The 19,585-nt window shown below is 31.7% G+C and overlaps 2 protein-coding genes across 3 annotated transcripts in view; one reads left to right on the forward strand and one right to left on the reverse strand.

Moving 5' to 3' along the window:
* LOC148278818 (4-vinylanisole receptor-like) lies at nucleotides 1–9,697 on the reverse strand. 2 transcript variants are annotated; one of them, XM_088230875.1, is made up of 7 exons: nucleotides 3,315–3,449; nucleotides 2,996–3,164; nucleotides 2,750–2,919; nucleotides 2,556–2,655; nucleotides 2,361–2,465; nucleotides 450–605; nucleotides 1–366 (listed from the first exon to the last, which is right to left on the reverse strand). In XM_088230875.1, exons 1-7 carry the CDS (start codon nucleotides 3,398–3,400, stop codon nucleotides 310–312), a joined length of 843 nt encoding a protein of 280 aa, XP_088087001.1. In that variant the 5' UTR covers nucleotides 3,401–3,449; the 3' UTR covers nucleotides 1–309. The 2 variants fall into 2 exon arrangements, with proteins under 2 accessions (XP_088087001.1, XP_088087002.1); XM_088230876.1 differs by lacking the exons at nucleotides 2,996–3,164; nucleotides 3,315–3,449 and adding an exon at nucleotides 9,556–9,697.
* LOC148278819 (endoplasmic reticulum disulfide reductase DNAJC10-like) overlaps nucleotides 9,579–19,585 on the forward strand; it is a 19,232-nt gene continuing 9,225 nt past the window's right edge. The window contains exons 1-8 of the mRNA XM_088230874.1: nucleotides 9,579–10,073; nucleotides 10,185–10,356; nucleotides 11,388–11,601; nucleotides 13,125–13,237; nucleotides 13,862–13,957; nucleotides 15,212–15,421; nucleotides 17,814–18,023; nucleotides 19,005–19,131. Coding sequence (XP_088087000.1) covers nucleotides 10,072–10,073; nucleotides 10,185–10,356; nucleotides 11,388–11,601; nucleotides 13,125–13,237; nucleotides 13,862–13,957; nucleotides 15,212–15,421; nucleotides 17,814–18,023; nucleotides 19,005–19,131 — 1,144 coding nt within the window. The 5' untranslated portion in view covers nucleotides 9,579–10,071. The remainder of the gene's footprint in view (nucleotides 10,074–10,184; nucleotides 10,357–11,387; nucleotides 11,602–13,124; nucleotides 13,238–13,861; nucleotides 13,958–15,211; nucleotides 15,422–17,813; nucleotides 18,024–19,004; nucleotides 19,132–19,585) is intronic.

Genomic DNA, 19,585 nt, shown 5'->3' on the forward strand with positions numbered 1-19,585 from the left:
GACCTTTAGAAATATTTATTCAAAAAATAAATGATTTGAACATAATAATACACTATTACATTGGTAAATGGATGATTTTTTAACGCTTTTGTTCTTTCCGATTTGATTTTTAAAAACCAATTGATTTTCTGTGTTTTGAATTTTTTTTAGTTCTACATTGAAGCGATGCTTTGATAAGCATTTGAAATTTAAAAAAAAAAGCGGTACACAATATTTTTTTTTATAAACCCAATTATTATTGTTATAATTGTTTTTTTTATTTCGAAGTCACTTTTTATAGAGGTGAAATAAATTATATTTAGCAGGGCCTTATTTTGAATTCAATTGCTGAAGAACAGCGAAATATGAATATGAAGATCGAAGAATCTGCAAATAGCAAATTATTTATGGTATGTATAATAATTTTGACAGAAAATTCATTTAGTCTTATTAAAATTTTATGTACTTACAGACACAAATGTTTGTAATGACAATGGAAAAAAGTGTCCTGCTCTTGTGATGATAGGCTGTTTCAATCTTTCCATAAATATTAAAAGGGACGTGTTAAAACTTCGTTTACGGTCTATCCATGGCGAAATATAGGCAGCTTCAATTATTTCCCCACTCTGGGTAAAACAATAAATAATACAGTAATCGTTATGTTCAAAGACAAACTCGAGACAAATAACATTTTAAAACCAACAAAAGCGTAAGTAATAAAATCAAAATTGTGCACCCCTAAACTGCATGAAAGTAACTATATAAAATTGGTACCTACATAAACTTTTAACATTTTTGGTAAAGGCAATTTAGTTGTTTCACATCTATATCACATACGACAGCTAACATTTGTCGAAGTATCGATCATTAATATAGGATCGTGCAGAAAATATGTGTAATAATGTAATACGTAGGGTAGACCGGGGGCAATTGTACCGGGGGGCGATAGTACCAATACAAATTACTCGTAAATCACAGTAGGTACATTTATGACATGCTGTCAGGCGACGCATCTGACATGTCTGGACATTTTCCGAGTTGCCTGAGGGACTAGGAATTAGAATGTGAAATTTTTCTTGTGTCAAAAGTAAGTTTTTTTAGATCGCATTCACGTTAAAGTATTGGGATTTGTCCGTCTTATATTTATAATTTAACTAATGCGTTTATTTCTTTTGACACTTGTGTCTATGTTTTGATGTTGGGTTTAGAAGAATTTATGAATAACCAAATATTTACCTTTTAATTTAAAATGACCGATAAGGGGCAATTATACCAATTTATCCGGGGGCAGTTGTGGCAGTACAATTGACCTCGAGATAGAACTGACCCGGACTAATTTTTTTTTCGAATCTAACTTTCAGATGTTTTCATATTTTAAAGGTACTTTTTTTACCAGATTCCCTAAAACCAACCTACATTTTTTTAATTAAGGGCAAAATTACTAATAATATATTATTTTTTTGTATTTTGGCTTGTTTGGAACCCTTTAATTCAAATAGACTCAGCGAACAATGGGTGCAATGCAGTCAGTGCAAATTTTGGTCCCACCAGATTAGGTTCTGGTCCTGTCTCGGACTCATGGATCAAAGATCCGTGGTTTGAATCTCACTCTACCCCAACTTGATTCCCATTTTCTAATAGTGAGTTATTTACAACTCGTTGAAAATTGCCCCTTAATATTAAATTTTAGGGTAAATAATAAAAACGCAATAATTTATTTTTGATTTCAAAAAAAAATTTGGCATTATCTTAAAAACAGTTAGAAATTTCATTTGCTCTTTTAGACAGAAAAAAATCAAATAGTTTTCTCTGTAAAAAATATTGAAGTTCGACAAGGTTACTGTAGTTAAATATTGTATTTTAACGAAATCCTCTAGTGATACATTTTCCAGGACCTGATTATAGGTTTATAAACAGATCGAGGTAAATGGTATATATTTTATTACCAAGCAATAATTTAATTATATAACATATTTATATACATATTTGAAAGGAAAGCTCTTCGCCGAATTAATAGTCCCATGAAAAATAGAGTGTTGCATAAGACGAAATGTGAATTGTACAGAATTTATTAAGCCTCTAGTTTCTCAACACATATAAATATTATGAGATTACTCAGGCTGAGATGGGCTGGACATGTACAAAGAATGCCAAATGCGCGGGAACTTAAGAGAATCACGATATCCAGCGGGTAGAAGAATTGGAAGACCTAGGCTGAAGTGGGAAGTCGACATAAACTTTTACAAATCGCAAATTGGAAGACGGAGGATGAGAAAAGTTGGAAGAGGCCCGATTTTGGCTCTAGGTTGTAGCGCTATCGAGAAGAAGGTTTATATACATATTTGTAAAAAGTCAATGTTTGAAAATATACATGTACTTACTAAAACTGAAATGTCGTTTCCTATTCGACAAATAAAAAATATTTGGGCCATCATTGCTATTAAATAAGTAAGTTTGGTGAAAAATTTTAGACTTGATGGGCTTATCTGAAAAAAACATAATATCAAGTAAATATGCGGTGGTATTCAAAAACGATAATTTTATAATATTGTATTTTTATAAATCTCTAAACTTACCAGTGTTAGTTGTAATCCTGTAATACAAATTATACCCACACTGGCAGCGAACTGAGATAAAATTCCCCAGTGAAAACAGCTTTCCATTTTGTAAATAAAGCTAGAAAAAAGTTCATTAATGCACCAACGCAATCAATTTATGTTTTTTTTTTTACAATTACATACGTGGCCAAAGTTTGTTTTAATTTACTTACTTAACAATGTACTTATGGTGATAAATACATTTAACCAGATTTCTATAAATCATTTCATCGAGGTCTATATTTTTTTCATAATAGAATGATTGCATGTACTTCGACTTATTTTTATCTTTTAATTCTTTCTTTTGTATAATGTCAATATCTAGTTTCGAGTAGTTTTCAATCTAAAACATTAAAAAGTGGTCATCATTAAGGACTCCCTTTTTTATAATTCAAGTGAGAATAATCAAATATTATTACATTGACGAGGTTGTCTTTCAATATTTGCACTTGGGCGCATCCCAAAGCTGTCATACTCGTAGACAATCTGTCAATACTGACGTTAATTAACGCACTGAACCAAATTCCAGATATCTGGTAGAAATACAGCAACTCATAATATGGGGTCAAATCATTTGGTAATGGATACCTTAAAATTGTTAATTTTAATATTATGACTAATAATAAAAAATATTTGAAAACATTGAAAACTTAAACGTTTAACTTGAACGTGGTATAATAACTTTTAAATGTAATTTAACCTATTTTAATCAATCTATATTGTAACTAATTTGATTACCATGCTTTAAATGGTAAAACCCTTTCTTCCGGAGCTGCATCAATTAGTGGAAATATTGCCCAAAGGGCAATAGTCAAAGAAGACATAGAAATAAATACAAAATATTCCACAGCTTGAACCGATGAACTAACATTGATGATTCTGAAAAAAATAATTAAATCTAAAAAAGGCAATCTAAAACAAAGGAAATCAAACAGCTAATGTGTATCAATGGATACATAGGTATAAAAAATAACATGAAAATTAGTTTCAATCTTACGGCATATGAGCTGGTCTGCTAGGAGCAAATATAATATTATTCATTGATTCCGTAAGGTGAGTACATTCTTGTTTTTTCCAAACAAAAATTATAATTTTCACACAGAGCGTCGCTTGGGTAAGAAGGAGAAATGAAGCTTCGGCAATTTTCTCAATGTCCCCCCATACATTTACCATATAAATAATTTGGAAAAGAGCGTACAAGTACTGAGTAAAAAATAAAAAAGAAACTGAGTGAATCAAGTAAAGACACCAATTGTTGTTTTTCCTCCATAGTCCAAAAATGTGAAGTACTACTATGGGGAACCTTAAATATCTGTCAACCAAGTCTATTTTTTTAACGCCTTGCATCTTCCTATTCAAAATGCTAAATGTACCCAACTAGCCGCATATCATATTTATACCTATTCCATTGCAAAACGCAATACGGGTTAGTAAATTAAATCAAAGGTGGCGGGAGTAAGTTTTCTAAGCGCGCCTTAACAAAAACTTTTTTTATTGTTATTTTAAATCTTAATTTAAGTAATTATAGTAATGTTTTCATCATTACTCCCGTTTCCATATCCAGTGGTGCAAAGGGCACTTCATCGGTAAACCAAATTCAGCGTATTTCGATCATCTGTTATATACGAAGGGTGATCAGTGCTATATTTCAGGTGTCAGTACAAAAACCTGCATAACACCCATTCTCCTCTACGGATGCGAATTGTGGCACCTCACTAAGGCCCAAAACAGCAAAATTTTGAGTTTTGAGAATAAATATATCAGAAGAATTTTGGGGGTGCGGTGGTTTGACTTTGTGACGAATGAAGTAATAAGAGAATGGACGCAGCAAACTCCGGTGACAACTGTCGTCAAGCGGAGGTGATACGGTTGTCTAAGCCATATACTGGGGATGCCTCCTGAGAGCCTTAACCACGCTTGCCTACTTTACAAGGCATCAGGTTCTGGACATCATGGACGTCCACTGCTGACTGTTTGTCGGTAGTTTATGTCAGAACTTCGGGACGCACGCAAATGAGTTGGCAGCTGATAGAGATGCATGGAGACTCTTTGTGGATACCATATGCTCCAACTAGGGAGCGGACATGGAATGATGATGTACAAAAACAATGAAATATTGAGTTTAAACAAACTTCAAATTCAATATTTTAAGTCCACTCTCGCGGGAATCGAACCCAGGACCTCAAGAATGGTAGACGAATGCGCCAACTATTACAGAACAAAGCGGGGTTATCTCTCCAGTAATTTTTTTTCAGTCAGTCACCTAAAAGCAGCGATAAAGTCGAAAACACTCGTCCAGGGTTTTGGTTATATTTTATATACGGAATTGTATTATTCAATGACTTTCAAAGAAAACACAAATTGTAAATATTTCTCTTTTTTAAAATAACTAAAAATTAAAAACTTATTATTAGAGAAACTATTCACCCATGAATGTATACTTTTAATTTTACCAACTCATCTGATGATTTCAAATACGCAAAGCAATGAGAATTGTTGGCTTGTAAAAAAATTTATTGCTGTATTTTTTGTAAGAATAAAGAATACATAAGATAACCATAGGACAATCTATTTTTCTCACACAACATAATTTTATAAACATTGTCCGTCTTGTGCAAAGTAAATAAAGCTAAATACTATGATGAGCGCATTTTGTAGCATACTTTAGTTTTTTTATTTATTTTTAAAGTATTCTTGCCGATATAGACAAAACTATATTTTAATGCCCGTAATCAAATACGATTAACTATAGTGGCCTACGCACCATTAGTACGGAAAAGACATATGAAGCTACATATAACAATAAAGGTAATATTACGTGTACATTAAATAAACACAGATAGGTATATTAGCGAGAGTGACATTTGTATTTAAATACAGTAGATCGTTGTGTTAATATGTTTGATAGGTACACAGGTACAATTTTTCTTCATAAAGAAGTCATTATTTTTACTACTGTACACCACTGTCTAAATGTTTAATATTTACACCAATTACGAGCAGGTATACGGTTCTCCGAATGCTCTGTTCCAACTATTTAAGCTTTTGATTGGTAATTAATGGGAATCAAATCAATTCAATTCAGACCAGTCAAATTTCCATTTAAAAGCAATCATCATTATTAGTCGAATACTAGAAAATAAATATACCTACATAAACGAGTATATTATTTTGGTTCATCAAAGGATACAAGGGGTAGTTACATATATTATTTACATTTATGGAAAACATTTACGTTTAAATGGTCAATTATTTTAAGAAATAAATCCAAGCAATTATTTTATTAGTAAACAACTACAGAGAATTCATAGATAAATGCGTTCATGTAATTATTTTTACCAATCAATGTTTTATTTAAATTGAGAAATCCGATTTAAAATTGTACCTACTTCATTGTTTCAGTTTTAGACATCATACCACCCATCACAATTATTAATATATAATTCCCATCCACATAATGTTATTACAGCCATACAAACGAAACCTAGTAGCTAAATACAAAGAGATTTGATTTAATATATATTATGTCAAACACATATTAAAGTTTAATGAAGATTGATAGAAAATGATTTGTTTTACCTATTACATAAACAATATACGATCTACGTTACCCATCATAAAATAATATTACCTTCAGTCTACCGAAGATATACCTACTCAATAAACCTTTTTTAAATGCTACTTTATGTATGTACATACAGGGTGTTCACTAAACCCTGTCACATCCGAAACCACAAAGATCAGTATGAGCAAGAAGATAGATTGGCACATTAAAATATTTTTTAAGAACGAATAAATTTTTTTTAAATAAAATTTTAAAAAAGCAAATGGTTGCTTACTTCTGCAGGGGGTAAACGAGTGGGAAGGGGGGAGTCTGATACACTGATAAACCGAGCTCCCCTCACTTCTCCACTGCAGAAGTAAGCAACCATTTGTTTTTTTAAATATTTTATTTTTAAAAAAAAATAGTTTTAAATATTTTTTTTAATATGCTAATATGTCTTCTTGTCCATACTGATCATCGTAGTTTCGGATTTGACAGGGTTTAAAGAACACCTGTATATATTTTATTTACATTTACGACGGAAGAGAGGGGACTTGATAGAAACTTATAAGAACTATGACTGCACAAATTTACGAGGCCATAAGTCATAACTGGGGTGATACTCCAAACGCTCTCGCGGCCGTAGAAAACACTTCTATCTTGCGTATTTACATACAAAATACGCGAGATCAAAGTGTTTTCTACGGCCGCGAGAGTGATTCAGAATAATTCCATTTCAATCTCAAGAAAAACTTTATTTCCAGCAGGGTAGTTTCAGACTGGAATAAATTGTCAAGTCTAGTGGTCCATTCTATTTTGGTCAGCCAGTTCAAAAACCGTTTGGATCTCAGAGAGTAATTATGCGTGATAGCTTGGCGCATTATTACTCTGAGGTTTGGATGCTTTTTTGAAAGAAGAAGAACTTGGACAAAAATCAGTACACGAAATATAGTCGCATCAGCAAAGGCTGCCGGCCTATAACGCTCAGAGTAATAATGCGTAACCTAGAGAGAAGCCTTATAACTATGTTTCATAGAACGAAAGCGAAGTTGGTTTATTGGTTAGCAACCAATTGGTGGACATTTTGTTTTTTTTGACAAAATAAACATAACCGTTCGATCGGATGCTTCTGTATTGGATATTAATGTTATAATAAATAAAAATCGACTATGGTGAATTGCAGTATGTTTGGTTGCAGCAGTAGGAGCGTCAAAGGTGTTAAAGGAGTCAGTTTTCACAGGTAATTCATTTCGAATATTTTCCCATGATTTACATTGATTTTTGGCATTTATTGTCGCGACACGTGTATTATGTTGCTTATATCAACATATTTATTTCAGATACTATTTTTTATCAATTCAGAAGATAAATTTGTGAATTAAAGTATGTTTACTGTTGATAATGACAGTTGATTATAGGCAAAATGTCAGGGCGGCACTAGGCATCCATATAAAGTTTGAGTTTTTATCGAGCAGATGTCGATTCAAATTTTACTCAAAAATAGCAATGTTATTAACCTTGAAATTGCATCTAAAATGACGTGTCCAAATTTCAGGCCGCTACGACTCGCCGTTTTGGAGATGTGACAGACAAACAAACAAACTCAACACAGGACTTTGGTTCCATGGAGGTGGGATTTATGTCTCAATAAATGTAACATAAGTATATTGTGAATAAAATGAATGAATAAATAAAAAAATAAACACACCCATGTATTTTCAGTTTTATAAAATAAATATAGGCAAATTATAAAAAAATAAATTGGAATAACCCTGCAATAATAAATACACAGGTACATATTTAAATGTATTTAAAATGCAAATTAATATCCATTCGGAAATTCGCGACCTGAGTACGGCCCATTGTTTTGCTGCGAACTGTAGCTAACTTAATACCTAATAGTCATAGAATGGTTTTCCTACGTTTTGGCTCCTCTCTAGGTTACGCATTATTACTCTGAGCTATAACAAATAATAATAAGAATATAAACAATGTTTCGAGTTTTTTCAAATTTTTGTAGACAAGGACTGAATGTAATATAGAAGTCTAGGCATCCACAGGGCTTATGACCTGTCATTGGCTGGTTTAAGGGACCACTTTACACACCATGTCACATTCACCATTCTCTCTAAATTTAAACACCTATATTCCTTCCACTGTTCCATTTGTTGACGTTTGTGAATTTAAAGAGCTGAAACCTTTATTGTTGTGGGTGAGATTCATCCAATTGAATTATTTCACCAACATACTTAGTAATAATACCTATATGTTAATATTAACAGATCCCGAGGGGTTTGAATCAACACCTAAATAATATGTTGGTTGAATCCAGTTCTTATTGTATACAAAAATTTTGGACAAACTCAAAACATATTGGTGATAAATCTATTTGGTTCAAGTAGTATAAAAATTGAAATATATTTTTAGGCGTTGCCTGTATGTGGGTGAAATTATTAAATCAAATAAATCTCACCCACAACAATACAGGTTTTAGGTCTTTGATTTCACAAAAGTCAACAGATGAAACAATCGAAGTAATATAAATGTTCAAATATAGGCTGAATGGTGAATGTTACACGGTGTGTAAAGTGGCCACTTAATCAAGTGATGTAGGGTTGGTGTTTTACTTTTTTACACAAAAAGAACTTTTTTTTATACGCCTCCACTAATAGAACATTAGTAAATCTATAATTGAAATCTATTCGGTTATCTGTGAATGATTTAAAATATTTTTTTGTCACTATGAAGATTTTGAACAGGTACCTACTTTTTGCATTGATATTTTAAAATTAGGTGTCTTTTAATGTTTTAGGACCACTGGTTTTCAACATATAGCTTTGTTTGTATGTAAATGTAAAACCTTACGCAACCTAGGCACCTAAAAACCGGCAATGTTTGATGTTCGATGTTTGATTCATGAGGTATCGATTTAATGTTGCCGCGTTGATGAAAACTGTTTTATAATTATTGGGAATTCGCAAAAATCTTTTATGCTTTTTTTAATTTAATATATTTTTAAAAAAGCATAAAAGATCATGTTTATTGGTATTAGTTCTAAGCCCAGAATTCAATTATTAGTTAACATTTTTTCATATATTTTTATGCATACATGTAGGTATATTTAAAAATAAAAGTTTCTTTCGAAAATATAATTTTATCTACTCATTTTTTATTTTTTATATAAAGAAAACCGTTGTTTGAGTATGGCAACATTAACCTGTTTTGGCGGGTTATTTTATTTGAGAAAACAAAAATTGTATAATCAAATATATGTTCAGTACTTTTTCGATCACAAAAACATCAATAACTTTGTTAAAAATGAAATGTTCTAGATACAATATTAACTCAAAACTCTAGAAAAACTGTGTGCAAACCTTGACAGGAAAATGGCGCCGTAAATTATTTTATATAATATAATATTTTTTGACCGTTTACCTAAACATAAACTCGGACGCACTATCTTCTAAATTGTGTGTACAAGGTACAAGTTAAATATCTGAAACGGAGCAAGGATCTATGCATTCAACTACATTTCTATTTATTATACGGATTACGGCACACTATTATAAGTGGCACTGTGGCATTAGGCATTGGTAGATGTAGATGTAGATGTAAGTAGGAAATACACACCCACACATGTAGAACCACACGCTTTTTCCTACTGTCTACTGTCAATCGTGTTCAACTGTCAATGGTCACGATTTAATATTAAAAAAATAACATCACGCCTTTGATTTACTGGATGTGTATACGTTATTCTTCGCTACAAGTTGCCGGCTTAGTTAATTTTAAATTAGATTTGATTGAAAATGCGTTATTTGTGCCCTATCAAAATTCTCCTATTTTATCATATTATTATTAAGTCTTTATTTTTTTATGTGTAGTTCAACGTATTTAGTGTTTAGTTGATAACATTGCCGAAAGCAAGGACATCTTATCAAGGTTTTCAAAATGTGAGTGGCTATATTCTGATAAATGTAAAATTAAAAAAAGACTTTTTCTTTTGCATTCTTTAGAATACAAATTAATAGATTATTTATTAATGAATTTGTTTTCATTATCAGGTTTGGGCAATCTCCGCTATATAGTTTTTGTTTTCTTGCCATCCTACCATTTTATTTGTCAGCAGAAGAAGATTTTTACACATTGTTAGGTGTGGGGAAACACGCAGAGCTTCGTGAAATAAGACAAGCGTTCAAAAAACTTGCAGTATTAAAACATCCTGATAAAAACCCGGTAAGAAAAATATTTTTTAGTAATATGTAATGTTTTTGCAGCTTAAAAACGGTAGACTCTGTACTTGACAACGAATGTGAAAAACAACATGGTTTGTTTTTGTAATATTTATGTTTTTTTTGTAGATAAAACTAAAGCAGCTTGATAACTCCATAGTTCATTTTTTAAATATATATATATTTTTTTATAGTACTAAGCTTTCTAACTAGGGATAGCTTCCCCGTTTAAAGACAGTAAATATATATTTATTTTAAATAAACAATATAAAAAACAAATATTATTATTATTAGAGCACGAATGTGCTTATGTGTGCCCTACTTCCAGATTTAAAAATTAATAGTAAATATACAACTAATAACCAAATCCTAAGTCATTTCCAGTAACACTGAAATTAATTTACGTCCTACATCGGATAACAATTTCTCTTTCTTGACTCCCCCCGACCAATACAGATTAAAAATGTAGTCATCACCTTTCTCAGCCTGGCAATCCCACCATTTTTCCATGAATCTGAGATAAGGTTATGTATCCTCGGGCCTATATAATATTCCTGTCTTTGAGACAAAAAAGTATTAACTCCTCTCTGTAGAATCAAATCCTTATTGGAGTGTCTAGTATTATGACTATGGCAAATTGTTCCGCATTCGTCCTTATTGAGATGAGTGATGCGATTATTATGATAAAAATATCAATATAACTCCTTAATTAATTTGTATTATTTTGTTTTATTTGACCAACGAGCGCTTTTGCCTAAGTAGAGATCCACGAGCAGTCCTGAAGATGCCTACTTATTTTTGTTTCAATTCATCTGTTTGTTTCAATACAAGCATTTCTTAATAAACCTGATCTATGAATAAGTGTGTTTCAATTTTTCACTTTACAGTGCAGTTCTGTCGCGATTCGGACAAATGAAGCAATTAGTTCACAAATATGTCAGCTAAGATTCTAAAATTCATCGCGATGACACAATTCATTTTAGATTCCGAATATTATTTAACATTTTTCTTTAAATTTTACTGTATTTATTTCAGGATGATCCAGATGCCCACAACCATTTTGTCAAACTAGCTGAAGCCTATGAAATATTAAAAGATCCTACTAAAAGAAAAGACTACGATCTCTATGGTACCAAAAACTTTAAGAACCAAGCGCCGCCACAATATCACAGCTACACATATTATAGAGACCAGTTTGGAATCTATGATGACGATCCACAAATTGCGACCCTCAGTAGAGATGATTTTGGTAAATATAACAGTTGAAGTTCTGTATGACAATTTTCTATATCTCTGTATCCAGGCGGATGAAAAATACTTGCACTTGGATAAAGAATGTTTTGACTCTCGGGTGCAAATCCTGAAAACAGAAATTAAATGAAGATAAGTCCACCTCGTTGTGTAATGGTTGGCGATTTCGCCTACTATTCTTAAGGTGCTGGATTAATTTCCTACCAGGGTGGACGTGAAATATTAAAAAGTATTAGCGTTCTTATAATTTACCCAAATATTTCAATTTTGGTGGCCATTTTCAATGATTGTAAATAACTAACTATTAAAAAGGGGAAATTGAGTTGGAGTAGAGTGGGGTTTGACTACGGACCTCCATCCGTGAGTCCGCAACACTAGCCATGGGACCACAACCCAATTCGAAGGTAGTTTAAACTGCAATATTCCATGGTTCCTAAACTGGCACCTGATGCGTAGGACTGATACCTTCATTTAACAGATAATCGAAATATGCTGCATTTTAGTTTGTTTACCAATGCAGTGCTCTGTGCACCACTGGGTGCGGAAAGGAGAATGATAATAAAAATTACAACAAAAAAAATGATTACTGAAAATGAAAACTAATTTTCTTGAAAAATGTTCTAACAATTTTGCCTTTCTTGTGCATAAGTAATACCAATGAATATTATTTATTTACAATCTGAAAATATACTAGATATTTTGTAGTTGGAAGGTGCGGAAAAACTCAAATTATATCAGACTTTATTCAATTCTCTGGTTTGATGGGTTAAAAAATGTTTTTTTTTGCTGCATAAATTGTTTCCTTAATATATCTAGAATATGTTGGTAAAGTGTTTTTTTTTATTTATTCGAAGCCATTATAAAGATACAGCAGTTAGAAGAGGCAAGTATTTGGAGTGCTGGTATAAGTTGTAACTGTACTCGAAACTTCAAACGTGTTTTTCTCAATACTATGTTTTTAAAACTTTCCTCCATCATATCTTGAGAACGGCTTGACCGATTCACTTCAAATTCATAGAGTCGACTCAACATATATAGACGCACGTAATGATCTATTATCATCTCAAAATTTTAAATATTTCTTTTTTTTTTTTTAACAAAAAGTTGACAAAAAATACATGAAATTCGAAATTTTTTGTTCCGAAGTCTGTCGAAAATCCAATTTTCAAAATTTTCTTTTCATAATAGTGCATTTCGTGGATATAAGCTTACAAATTAAAACGCCGCCAATTTTTTTAGTTTTAGATAAGCAAATCAGCTGATTTTGTGGCGGGAGTGAGCGTCCATTTTTTCGAGGGAGGTGTCTTCAAAGCGCCATAACTTTGGTTCTAATGAATATTTTTAGCTAAAAATTTATATGTATACTCTTGAAACACTTATAGATAAATGATTAAAACTCTAAAGTTCTATCCCTTTATCGGTTCTCACAAAAAATGCTTAAAAATCCGACCGTCAAACCAGAGAACCCCCTTAATTATTCGTCATATTTTATAAGTTAAAACATTTTATTTTTTTTCATAGAAAGCAGCGTAGAAGAAAGTGTATGGTTTATTAACTTTTACTCTCCATTGTGTGGTCACTGTCATCATCTAGCCCCAGAATGGAGAAAAATGGCCAAACTTCTAGAGGGAGTTGTAAGTTAATTTTTTATTTTTAAATCACTACGCATTTGAACCGAGTTGTTGTAATATTTTTTTAAATTAGTTTGTTGTTAATCGTAGCGATCTGAGATGGGTTCGATATTCATTCATTATTAACTTCTAAAAATTACGGCAAGCCTACACACAACCTTTCGACCGCGCAGTTATACGCCGACTAAAGTAAAATATTAAAGTACACTTGCGCTCCGTCTAATTCTGGAATATGGAACTGGATAAGTCTTTTGGTTTCTTTAAGGCGGTCACCCAGTATTGAATTCTAAAGTCCGCGTTTGCGCAAGCTGAGACCTTTAGTATGTCTGTGGAAGCAATTCTAACAAACCAATCCACATTTATTTTTGTATATTGTGACGGTTTCATAACATATTTAGCGTTTGAATCGGTTGACACAATGGTATTATAATATTAAACTGTGAAATATAATTATTTTATTCCGAAATTATAGAATGAAATTTCTTTTTAATTTATTTCAAAGCACTTATTCGAATGACTGTGTTGGCAGTAGGTACATATTTTACCTATGTTCCTATTACCGAGTGACTGCTTCCCTGATCGAAAACCTCACCGCACGCCCTTGCTACATACTTATTGTAATTTTAGGTAAAAATTGGTGCAGTCAACTGTGAAGATGACAGGCAACTGTGTTGGAATTTGCAAATTAAACAGTATCCAACTCTTCTCTTCTACAATGAAAAGGTAAAGAATAATGATCAACCACTATTTTTCTGTATTCGCTTACTTCATGTTTGTAATTTTTTCCCCATAAGATATTTAAACAGTACCTAAATGACAATGTTACTATCACAGGCGGCGATTGACCAATAATACTGCCAGGGTATTTATTTACATTTTTAAAACTTTTATATACATAATGAGTTTAGTATGGTGTTGTAAACAAGCAATATTATGTGCAATGTCAGCCCGCACATCCGAATGCCAATCCACCATTGCTCTAAATCATAGAATTACCATTATTCATGTTCAATGTGAGGTTACAAGCGAACTGTTAGCGCATCTTACCACAGATATTATTAATAAAACATAAAATACACGAACAAGATATTATACTCTCAGGAGTTATAAAAAAACTCATTTTGGACGGCACATAAAAAGAAAACATTTTTGGAACAATACAAAATATCAGTTAATACAATCCAGAATAATAAGAAAACATAGTATTAGAAACATAAAACACAGTATTATACACTATTTATTTAAATTAAATTAATAACTATCCAAATGATTTAAGTAATAAGGTTTAAGTTATTAGTTAAGTATATCTTGATAAAGAAGCTTGTATAGCTTTGAAACCGGTCGATAGAAAAAAAAAAGTGGTCAAAAGCGAAGTTGTTTTTAAATATTTCATTATAATGAATAACCAAAAAGTCAGTTTTTGTTTTTACACTAGAATATTTCATAGTTCCTGGACTAGTACCTGAAGCGTAAGACTGCAGTCTTACCTTCATGTGACAAAAGTGATCAAGATACACTGCAATAGATATACCAATGCAGTGCCCTATGCACCATTGGGTACGGAAAGGGAATGACGATGACGATGAATGCTCCAAATATAAAATTTAGATTTAAGTAATATTTTTTAATCGCAACACTTAGATTTTCTATTTGACTTTTCGTTTTTTAGTTCATCAAGCAATTTATTTAATTGGGAATAGCCCAACTTTAATGAAATGTTTTTGTTTTCCCAGTAATGCATGTTTTTCCTGTATCAAGCATAGTCTCGCTCAAGTCACGGTTTCGGTATCTTTACTAAATTAGCGCATACTTGAGCAGATAAGATAAGAAAGACGACCGCTAGAGATGATTTATATCATTGTCAATATTGCAATGAATCTGTGTTTCTTTACATGATGTATTTTTACCATTGACTATTTTTTTTGCATTTTTACACCGCATGTATTAAAAATTCGCCATGGTTACTTATGTTTATAGACCTCTATGCATGATGGGGTGGAGTATTTCGGCAGCAATACAGCAGAAGCAATGGAGAAATATGTTATGTACCACTTCTCAGCCCAGTTCAAGATACCAGAACTGCAAAGTCGCCCAGAAGCCGATAAGTCACCCTGGTTACTTTATCTTTGTTCCGATGATGGATTGTGTCCGAATGAAAATATTAGGATAAAAATAGCCGCTGTACTGGTAAATATATTTTTTAAATATGTACAAATACATTTAGCTCACCGGGCTCAACCCGTGTCAAGGTATTCATTTAAAACATTTATTATATCTAGATACCTAGTTTTAATAGTATGTATTAATTATTTTTTAAATAATTATTATACTCAAGATCTAAATAAACACAAAACATAATTACTTATACCTTATGGTTTATTTACATTGTCTAATGTTCATTTTCAAAGAAATTAACAGACATTGATTCAATTTGTTGCAACAGTGAGAAAAAACATTTTCGAGAATGTTACACTGTGTGTAAAGTGGTCACATAAACCAGCCAATGACAGGTCATAAGCACTGTAAATGTCTAGACTTCCATTTCCTTTCTCAAAAATGTTTTCCCTCTCAGTTGCAATAAACTTCCATCATGTCTACAAACATACATTTGGACATACTGTAGACATTTGACTGACTAAAGAAAATAGCAGCTAATCAATGACGCATAATAAGACGCATTTCAGTTCAGTGCAGAAAATCGTCATTTATTATAGTAAATAATACAAGTATACAATATGTTCTGTTTGCAAAACAGTGACAAAGGTATCTAATACAATTATGTAAATTAATTTGTATACAGACACATTAGACATCATCTGTCCTTACTGGTATTTGTAAATACCTGTTCTGAGGTAGGCAGCACTTACTTATTTTTTTATAAAATACAGCATTAATATAGAATTTTCATTAATTTTTAAAAATATATTAAGATTTTAGAGGTTTTTTTTAAATATGGAAATCTGATAAATAATTACGTATGAAAAATTATGAAAATCTTACAAAAATTAAGGAATTGCAAAAATCAAAACTGGCAAAGTGTATGAAACTGAAAACAATATACATGGTGTTCTTTAAGCCCTGTCACATCCGAAACCACAATGATCAGTATGGGCAAGAAGACATATTAGCATATTTAGAACTAAGAAAATTTTTAAAAATAAAATATTTAAAAAAACAAATAGTTGCTTACTTCTGCAGGGGAGAAGTGAGGGGAGCGCGGCACAGTATCAGACTCCCCCCTCCTCGTTTCTCCCCTGCAGAAGCAAGCAACCATTTGCTTTTTTTTATATTTTATTTTTTTAAATTTTATTCGTTCTAAAAAAAATATTTAATGTGGCAATATGTCTTCTTGCTCATACTGATCATCGTGGTTTGAGATGTGACAGGGTTCAATGAACACCTGTATAGAAAAAAAGCCTTTCTTGCCTTCATTATCTAATGGACTTACAATGCTACCACTAACGTGCACTATACTTGCTACATTTTAGATATAGCATTGCCCCCAACTATTTGAAAAAAAATGAAATATCAAATGGCGATACACACGCAAATATATTTATGTGAGATTTAAAGCTATAATTACCTTCAATGACATTTGTCTTTTTTTCAAATTCTTAAAGGGGAACTCGATATTTGCTAAATCTGAGATTTTATTTTATTTATTTATATATACGCCCAATGGGCATTTTTAAGAACATATTTATGCATAGAAAATTATTATAAAGGAAAGTAAAAAGAAACAATGGTATATAGTAGACTTGGTGGGAGTGTAAGAGGGAGAGAGGTGTTTATAATTGAATTTGATTCAGTGATCGTTTGAAAGAAGATAACTTTTTATCAAAGAAATCAAGACTGGATGTTTGTTGGCAGACCTAAGAATTCTGGGCATAGGGGAATGAAAACCATAGTTCTATGGTTATCCGTATAAAAGAGTAAGTTTTGTCTGAGGTTTCTACTTGGGATATTTAATTTTATTGGGCTCAGTAGTTCAGGCGCATCAAAGAGTGAGTTAAGAATTTTAAATAGGACTAGAAGATTGGATTTCTTTCGACTGTATTGAAGAGAAGATATATTGAAGCTAGATGTGAGATGCGATTGATAAGGTAATGTGATAAAAATGTGTCTATTTGAAATTTATTAGTGCAATAAATTCGTTTTTTTCATTCACATTATGTAGTTTTATTACATTTTGTTATGTTAAAAACATTTTTCATGAACAATAAAATAATAAAACATAAATAAATACAAATTTTATGACTCTTTTTTTGCCATAAAACTTCTACCTAAATTTCTTCACGGTCAAAGAATTTATTAATAGTATATTTGACATTAGAAAAAATATTGTTAACTTTATGATCAGTATTTATTGTTTTCTTTAAGAGCTAAATAACAAATACATGTTTTATAAAAAAAATAGTACCTACGTACATCTCGAAGATGGCTTTACTAATAACCACTGCTTTAAAAAGGTTTAGTTGAAGTTTAATTTCTCACTACATTTTCTCTGCTTTGGCCAAAATAAAACTCCGTCAATATGAACAGATAGGGAATAATCTAAAATTAAACATTGTTTTTTCAGAAAGGACTCGTTTCAGTGGGCTTTAGTGATAATAAGAATCTCATCACCGAAATGAGCGGTGATGACGGCTCTAGCGTAATGTTTTGGAACCAGAAAGAAGGAGAGCCATCTATTCAGCACACCCTCACAGGGTATGGATTTATGGATATCGCCGATCAAGTACTCGATTTATTACCTGAAGCAAAAAAATTAAACGAGGAAGGATTTCAGGTACATTCAAACTACATCATTTTGTCTTTATCTATCATGACACAGTTTTATCTCTCAATATTTCTACAGTAAACATTAAAATCTTATAATTTAGAAGAAAAAAAAAATGTCCATCATCATACCATCCACATCTATAGGTGCATAGGACATACGTACTGAATGTTAATTGGGTGTTTTTTAATAAATATTTGTACATGTGATTAAAATAGTGTATGTATAATATTTTAAAGGTATAAATAACATAACTTTGTTTTATGAACCTTTTTTTAAAATGTCACAACCAACTAGTTTCGGCAACTCACGTTGCCCTCTTCAGGGTAACGTGTATTGCCAAGACTAGTCGGTTGTGACAATAAAAAAGTGGTTCATAAAACAAAGTCATTTTATTTATGCCTTTAAAATATAACAATGAACTACAAAGTTAGTGCTACGAACATCCAAAATATGTATAATATAGCTAAATGTATCGCAAAGTTAATAATAAGTGTTGTTGTAATAATTTTCTGTTATCAACAGCTGAAGCAGAGAGATGATGTTTACAGAACCACAGAAAAAATAGCCTTTTATATATCATTTGTAAATATGTATATGTAGGTACAAGATTATGAACATTTTTTGTAGCTTACCTATAAAAAAAAATTACCGCTCGCCACTGGCAAATATAGATCATATTTTACATAAAGATTAGGTGATCAGTCTCACTACTGGTGCCAGTCCAGGAACAATAAAATATTGCAGTGTAAATCTACCTTTTTAATCAATATTTCATATTGACCTTGTCAGGAATCAAACCAGTGACCTCAAGCATGATACGAGGCGGACTTATCTCCACTCGATTTCATACTTCAGGATATTTACCTGAGAGTAGTCATCGAGTCAAAAACACTCATCGAGGATTCTGGTTCTATTTTCACTCACAGAATTGTATACTTCATTCTGCCTGGACAACATGGCTTACTTAACATGTTTTAAAAATTTCAGAATGCAAGAACTCAACTTAGGATTGGATCGGACACTCCATGGCTGCTATGTTTCACTTTAAATATGGACACACAAAAAACTGTTATGTTGAAAAAGTTAACTGCATCACTAGATGGATTTAATATAGGTCTGTATATTAAGATTGTACTTACTGCCGATTCTACATTCAAATTATAAGATTTGAGACGCAAAGTCTTTGCTTTTGGGGAGAATTTTGGTAATTGGATCTTAGTGAGATTAAAAGTCTACCTCTTTCTGAGATATATAATTTATTGTTAGAAAGTTTACACATATCCTCCCTTTCAACTAGACGCATAGTAGCCGATGTTGTCACACTATATAATATTGTGAATAATGTTATAGATTGTCCATGCTTGGTAAATGAAATAAATTTTAGGATTCCTTTCAAGACCACCAGGCTTAGATGTACTTTCCATACTAAATCATTCCAAACAAATTATGCTCAGTTCTCTCCGTTAGTTCGATTTCACCTGAATGCCAACAAATTTAACCATCTTTTTTATATATTTAATATTTCGCCTGCTTTAATTAAATCAAAAATTATGTTAAGTACAATGTAA

The sequence above is a fragment of the Micrasema longulum genome, unplaced genomic scaffold (genome assembly GCF_059751315.1).
Source record: "Micrasema longulum isolate JH-2025_06_02 unplaced genomic scaffold, ASM5975131v1 h1tg000824l, whole genome shotgun sequence".
In the NCBI taxonomy this organism is placed as follows: domain Eukaryota; kingdom Metazoa; phylum Arthropoda; class Insecta; order Trichoptera; family Brachycentridae; genus Micrasema; species Micrasema longulum.